We start from the raw sequence: 7,619 nt of genomic DNA, 5'->3' as shown, positions 1-7,619 counted from the left end.
TTTCTCCCTCCCCGAATACATCATTGATCTTTAACATTGTTGTAAACTAAACCTCTGCACGACTTTGCAGCCTTATTAACACGACATGAACAACCAAAACCAAAACACCCATTTTGGGCTTGTTTTTCACAATTACGACATATTACCCATGTACTTTAACTTGTGCGCATGTTCGATGGAGAAAAACGTAAAAAAAACGCTATATGGCAAACACTCACACGCAGTCTGACAGTAACAGTGCTTCTTCTGCCTCCTACTGAATGGGTGTGGAATCGCACTTTATTGCGGCAAAAAAAGCATACACTACTCGTCACAAGTAAACTGGCATTGCACTGCGCCTTAGCAAGGGGCCTTGCTCCACTGTCCGAGAAGGACTGCGAGTATGTCCGTCTCAAAAACTGAGGATCTAATCAAGGCCCTGATTTTTCTGTCAATATTTTTTTATGTTCTCCTGTGTAAGCTCTCAGTCGTACAGGAGTGGTCCATCGATGAGAAGGTTTCTTCAGCCGTCATCTGTACAAAAGTGAAGGTTTCGGACGTTTCGCCTCCTATCCAAGATTTTTTTATGTTCTCCAAATGTTTGTGTGGGTTTCCGCACGTGTCCCCATTACACTAGGTTAATTCACAGCTGTCAAAGTCAAAGGTCGGTGACCAAATCTGGCGTGCCACATTTTATTCGGCCTGCGAAAGCAAATAAATCTTGTGAAATTCCATGATTGGATTTACCTTTATTAGTCTCGCAGTGGATACATTTACATTTCACAGCGGCAAAGCTATGAAGGGAAGATAATAGGAAAGAAAGAAGCACAAAAACAAAATACAGCTCCTGCTGGAAAAGCAGTCACTCATGCAGCGCCATCTTAAACTCAGAACAACAACAAAAACTAAATAACAAATAATATGACAACACAAAGACACAGAGTCATTCATAAGCACTTTCTGTACCCTCTTTGTTACATCAAGCAGTTCTAGATGAAATAGGAGATTTCAAATTGTCCCATGTAAACCACAGTAACAGTCATTTTTCCGCAAAAATTTAAACTTAATTATCTCTGAATTTGTGTGCTCTATATGTAACACGTGGAGGGGATTAAACCTTCTTTTGGCTTCCCCAAATTCATAACAGCGCAGAGAAGAAACCGTAACGTGTCACGACGCAAAAACCAACCAACTAACAAACCAACCAACTAACCAACCAATGAACCAACTAACCAACTAACTAACTAACTAACTAACTAACCGACAGACTGACCAACCGACGGACCAACCAACTGACCGAGTAACCAACTGACCAACTAACCGACTGACCGAGTAACCAACTGACCAACTAACTAACTAACTAACTAACTAACTAACTAACTAACTAACTAACTAACTAACTAACTAACAACCAACCAACCAACTAACCACCCAACTAACCAGCTAACCAACCAACAAACCGACTAGCAAGTTAGCTACATAGTTACTATATTGTTATCGAAGTACCTAACTAACAACTTAATTAATTGGCTAATTGACCGACCAACAAGCAACCAACCAACTGAATGAATGAATGCAGTACATAAATATATTTTTAAAAATACATTAAAAAACTTGGTGAAGTGGAAATTTTACAGGGAATTGGTAATTCAGAATCGTCAAACTTTAGCAGCAACACTTGATCCCAGGGTTGAGATTTTGCAGTAGACCTCTAAAATATATGTGTTATTTGTATCAGTTGACTTTGTGTGTGTATGTGTGTGCTTGCGAGAGTGTGTTTGGGTCACCCAGTCTCATGGTCACTGTAAGTCTATCAGTCTGTTACCTTCACCTCTGAGTGGACAAGCGACTGAGCAGGCAAGACACCATGGCATTGCTATTGGAGCACCAGTTCAGACCATTGCCAGCTGACAGACAAGTGGAAACCAGACCTTTTTTAGAGGCTGCAACCTACCTTCCACCATTCATTGGTAAGTATGCTATCAGTTAGCACAAATGGTATCATTTGATATTAGACAATGGTATTAAGTGTGTGCCCAAATGTAGAGGCATCATTTATTGTTTTTATGATTTGGGTACTTGTCTAGACATAATGTTACCTCTGATTATGCAATGTTAAAAACTTGCTTTTGCATTTAAGCGCTTATGACTGTTTAGAATTCAGGGATTGATTTCATTGCTTGCTTTGTCCAGTGGTTGCAATTAAAAAGTAGTTTTTCCTCAAACAGTAAATAATTTGGATCACATTTCTCTTCATCAAGCTGTCTCCAATTGTTTTATCATGCATAATTTAATTCCCTGCCCTGGATTTGAATTTGTGAAAATGATTAGTATGGTATTGAGTTCCGCTTGCCCATTCAGGGGCACAGAGCATCTTTGTGCCACTTCATTCTGTATTAATATGCCCAAGGTTGTGCATGGAAATTGCTACGTGAGACCTTTGAGAGGAACTAAATCTGATGTCAAGACTAAAAACATTTCGTCATGTACCTCATTGTTTTTGACGACCCAGAAATCTTTTGATCCTGACCCACTACTGGCCCTATCAGCCATGAAATTAGCACTGTCTGATACTTATTTTTTATTTGATTTGAGAGACGGCTTGCTTTATATTGAGGCATTTGTTGCAAATTCTATTTTTTGGTGGATTTGTTTGCTCTTTTTTTAAACACATAAAACACCTTTCCAAAATTGCTGAGGTATTTGGAAAGTTTCTCTCTCACCATTGACAGTTCAACCATGTCCCCCTCCCTTCAGGTCAAGGGCCTGGGTGTCATCCTCGATAGCTCACAATCTTTTCACTCCCATATAAATAACATAACTCGATCTGCATATTTCCACCTCCGTAATATCAATTGTCTCCGTCCCTCGCTCACTCCACTACTATCCTTATCCACAGTCTCGTCACCTCCCGTATCGATTATTGTAACTAACTTCTCTTCTGTGTCAATCAGAAATTTCTCCATAAACTCCAACTAGTTCAAAATTCTTCAGCCCGGATTATCACTAGAACCCCCTCCTTTCACCACATCACCCCTGTCCTCCAGCAACTCCACTGGCTCCCTGTTAAACATCGAGTCGAATTCAAAATACTTCTGTTTACATTCAAAGCCATCCATAACCTTGCCCCTCCCTGTCTGTCTGACTTGCTTCAAATCTCCGTTCCCTCTCGGTCCCTCAGATCCTCATCCTCCCTTCACCTCTATGTGCCCTCTGCCCGTCACACCACGATGGGATGCAGAGCTTTCAGCCGCTCTGCTCCCAAACTCTGGAATTCACTTCCAACTAACATCGGTAATATTGATTCCCTCCCTATTTTCAAATCCCACCTCAAAACCCATGTGTTTAAAATGGCTTTCAATGTCTAGTTCTATCTGCTATTTTATTATTTATCATTTTACTATGGTTTTATGGTTGTGTGCTTTGTTTTTGTTGTAAAGTGGAAAGGCGCTTGTATAAATGTATTATTATTATTATTATTATTATTAAAGTTAAATAAAATTCTGATGTATTTCCCAAAGACAATATGCCCCCATGAACAGGAAGGAATTACTGACAAGGCCTGAAAGAGTCCCGGGCGTCAAGCGACCCCGACGTGGGTCCACATTCTCATTGTTCACTTTCCTGACACCAAACACTCCACTTGTCTAGTAGCCTAATTCAAGGACAAGGAATAATACTCCTGTACTAATGGGTCTATTAAAAGAGACACAATAGCAGGTCCACTCCGGTGTTGGTTATAAAGTTAATTAGCTGTGGTAAATCCTTCACTTTTGAAAAGGCTTGCATGAAACCTTCATGTACAAATGTACACAGCAGTAGTGATTTTTTTCATTTAAATAGCAGTATACAGGTAACATCCGACTTACGACCGAGTTCCGTTCCGACCAAACGGTCGTAAGTCAAAATGGTCGTAATCCATTCAAAATGTTGAATAGAGACTCGGAGGCTAAATGACTCCCCGCTCTGGTGCCATCACACGGTCGATTGCTGTGCGAGAGTGAGATGCTGGCTGGCTGGCCAAAATTGTCATACGCGTTGCCGGCCTGCTAACGCATTGCGGTGCCAGGCTTGAAATTAAAAAAAAAATAAAAAGGGTGTGGAGGTTGTGGTCGTAAGTACGGTTGGTCGTAAGTCGAGTTGCTCGTAAGTCTGATGTTACTTGTAATTGTTCAAGATTTATTACTGGATAATCGGCAAATGTATACATTTTATCCTGGTTGTAAGTGAATACGTACTTTATTTTGCACATTACTTCATTGTGAGACAAATAAAGGTTTTTATTAACTAATCTTATTTTATATACTTTTAGAATGAATTAGAATTAGAAAGTTGAGTTTTGAATACAATCTGTCCGCAGACTGTCTTGGCCCGACTATCTTCGCACCCATCAAGTCTGACATATTAGCGAATATTACAGTAAGTACAAGTAAATGCATCGGTAAGTCAAATTTAGTTTTGCTTACTTTTCTACTTCAGATTAAAGAACATATGTGATCGAGGATGGCATTGTGGTACTGGCATTTTTTGGTAGATATTGTGACTGTTCGCATCATCCCATACCATGAGGCCGATACCACTATGCCAGCCTAAATAGAGAACTCTATTTTTGTATCAAGTGCAAGTCTAACACACAGCATAGTCCCATTGAGGATATGGATGGATTTTTTTGTCGTTTTGTTTTGTTAGTACTCTGACAGTTTAATGCAATAAGAAACGGATGTTTGGGCATGAACAAGGCCTACCAGCTTCTCAGCCAATGTAAAGTGCTATTCGTATTCCCCTTTCAAGTCAGCATACCGGATGTGTGCAGCCTTTGACATTGTTGAAGCAGAAATAAACGGGATAGAATCCATGCAGAAGTTCATAACATGCAAAATAAAATACTGTCTATTTGTGGTCAAATGATTAGAAAGTCAAGGCCGTCTATGACGCCAACCCAGTACGCTGCAGGACACTCCAAAAAATTTTGGAGGTTGAGAAGGAAATGTATGGAGCACAATGGCCCAAAGTTGGAGCCACGTTGGCACTCATGTGGTTGAAAAGGTTTGTATGTACAAATCACGTGGAACACACATTGTCATGTTTCAATTTATGAAATGGGTACTCATTCATCTCCTTACATATCTCAAGGAGTCTCCGCTTTATCCAAGTGTTCCTTCAAAGCCTGTTGGATGGTGAAAAGGATGAAAACAACCCAAACCTCATTCGAGGCAATGTGACCAAAGCATATGAATTGACCTTAAAGCAATATCATAGCTGGTGGCTTCAACAACTTTTCAGGGTGAGTTCTGATGTGTTTTATGAAATATCGACTCACTAGCCCTAAAAACAGGAAGAGGAGGTGTGGACAGTTTATCCATGCATCGGTTTTGTTTTCGAATTGTAATCATTGATAGAGGCAGATATTAGCCAAGGTGGACAGGTTTGGTTATAGGTGATTTGGAGGCTTTCATTGCTGATTATCATATGCACACTTCTCGATAATTCAGAGTAGCCACTAAATTTAACGTGCATGGTTTTGGAGCATCTGACAAAGCCAAAGTACCGTATTTCCCGGTATATAAGGCGCACCCAAAAGCCTTTGTTTTCTTAAAAAGATGACCCTGCGCCTTATACTCAGGTGCACCTTATATGTGAAGTAATGTTGAGCAAAACCAGGTCTCACAACAACTGTCAGCAGCCACTAACTCAATTTTCCTTTGTAGAAGAAGTTGTGCGTAATTCAAGACTCTACTGTAGCGCCTTATGATGTGGTGTGCCTTATATTTGGAAAACTTTTATGTACTTATATATTATATTTGGATATATTTGGAAAATGTTCATTCGTTGAAGATGCGCCTCATACTCCGGGGCACCTTATAATTGAAAAAAGTTGAAAATTGACCATTCATAGGGGGGGAGGCGCTTTTTATTCCAGTGCGCCGCACCAGAAATTACGGTATCTGGGCAAACAACCAAGCAATATACAAGCATGAGAGATCATGTAAACTCGACACAGGGGAACATGAGTTGAAATTTGAACCAGGAAGCTTTAATCTGGTGCAGAGCCTATTGAAATCCAATATGTAGTATAGAGAAGTTTTTTTTTAATTCGATCTTTATCCTGCTAATAATTTGATTGCTACCACTATAGGTGCACTGAATCATTTTGAGAGATGGTTTAAATGTTGAGATTTGAACTTTTGGTTGTCTTTAGCACATTATAGGGGCAAAGTGTTGGCAACGCCTGTACATGCACAGTTCTACTTCACTGCAAACTACAAAAAAAGTAGTGTATAGTATAGTAGTATACAACACTACTTTTTCTTTCAAGTTAACTTGCAATGTATATTTTTGGCTTGCTCATGTTGAAATAGCAGATTAGTGTTAAATTGGACTAGAATTGACATTTGTGTTTGGTTTTAGGCAGCTCTGTTTGCTGCCCCATACAGATCGGACTTCTTGAAGGCACTCTCCAAAGGTCGCGAAGTCAAGGAAGAGGAATGTCTGGAGAAAGTGAAAAAATTCCTCATCAACTTCTCTGTTACAGTCGATGCTATTTATGGGATGTATAATAAAATGAATGCTGAGATTGACTACAGAGTTTGAGTGCAAAACAACCCATTGATCTCTGCTGTGATTCACTTTACACTTCCATGGCCTTGAACAATTTCAAGTCATACTAATGTACGATCTGTGCAGTTTTTGTATAGATTCTATGCTACCACTCAATTATCACACTGTAGGCATTCAAAGCGATTGTTATCCACATGACTTGCAATGCCTGAATTTCTGTTCTGTTGGGGTTATGGGTTGTGGGCATCTTAGCTCAGTATATAGTATACTGTAGTGTAAAATATATGTATTGAAAATATATTCTCCATGAATTTTGTGCACAGGTGTCAAAGTGAAGGCCCGGGGGCCAAATCTGGCCCACCACATCATTTTTTCGGTCCGCGAAGGCAAATCAAACTTGTGAAATTCCATGATGCTTGCTAAAATCCTAACCAAAATTTCATATTTTTGGATGTAAACCACAATAATAGTCATTATTCTTGACTTCAGATTTGAAAACTAGTTATTCATTCATTTGTTTTGTGCTCTATATGTAATATGTGGACGGGATTAAACATTCTAATGGCTTCCCCAAATTCATAACGGCCCTCGAAAGGAAACCATAACTAAAATGTGGCCTGCGGTAAAAATGACTTTGACACCCCTGATTTCGTGGAACCCGCAACCTGAAAATGGAAGTTTTGTATCATTTCAAAATACCTTTACTGACTTCAATAAATCACAACAGCCTCAAATAGCCTACAGTATTTTGAAACTTGGGTGAATTGTGCGGTCTGCAAAAGCACGTTATAGGGTTGCATAAATTGCATATTAGTATGGACAATAAACACGTGTGCAACATTTTGTCTGTCTCACTTGTCGGGTTAACTATTGAGCACCAATAGCTTGCAATTTAATCTAATGGGCATCACTTTCTTTTAAATATTTTTTCATTAATCGTAATGTAATGTTTTCAAATATTAAATATGCTGTAATTATGTGGACGTGATTGAATAAAAAACAGCGGGGAATGTTATGAAGAACAGTTATTCATCAATTAGCTGTACTAGAGTATTTTATTGGACGTCTTTTACATGCCATCA

The 7,619-nt window shown here is 39.3% G+C and overlaps 1 protein-coding gene across 1 annotated transcript; it reads left to right on the top strand.

Annotated features, from left to right (window-relative positions):
• Positions 1 to 1,840: 1,840 nt before the first annotated feature.
• Positions 1,841 to 7,246, top strand: gltpa (glycolipid transfer protein a). Its single transcript, XM_088995508.1, has 5 exons — positions 1,841 to 1,949; positions 4,340 to 4,398; positions 4,892 to 5,025; positions 5,113 to 5,263; positions 6,388 to 7,246. The coding sequence occupies exons 1-5, from the start codon at positions 1,847 to 1,849 to the stop codon at positions 6,568 to 6,570; spliced, it is 630 nt and encodes a 209-aa protein (XP_088851634.1). The 5' UTR covers positions 1,841 to 1,846; the 3' UTR covers positions 6,571 to 7,246.
• The last annotated feature ends 373 nt before the right edge of the window (positions 7,247 to 7,619 follow it).

This window comes from Hippocampus bargibanti, linkage group LG04, assembly GCF_051943395.1.
Source record: "Hippocampus bargibanti isolate YZ-2025 linkage group LG04, ASM5194339v1, whole genome shotgun sequence".
Lineage (NCBI taxonomy): Eukaryota > Metazoa > Chordata > Actinopteri > Syngnathiformes > Syngnathidae > Hippocampus > Hippocampus bargibanti.
This window is presented reverse-complemented; position numbering and strand designations above follow the sequence as displayed.

Excerpts from the sequence above, each read along its gene's own strand:
- gltpa (XM_088995508.1), top strand. The coding sequence starts at position 1,847 with ATGGCATTGCTATTGGAGCACCAGTTCAGACCATTGCCAGCTGACAGA. Across the intron at positions 5,026-5,112 it reads GCACTCATGTGGTTGAAAAG|GAGTCTCCGCTTTATCCAAG; the intron begins GTTTGTATGTAC and ends ACATATCTCAAG. Across the intron at positions 5,264-6,387 it reads GGCTTCAACAACTTTTCAGG|GCAGCTCTGTTTGCTGCCCC; the intron begins GTGAGTTCTGAT and ends GTTTGGTTTTAG.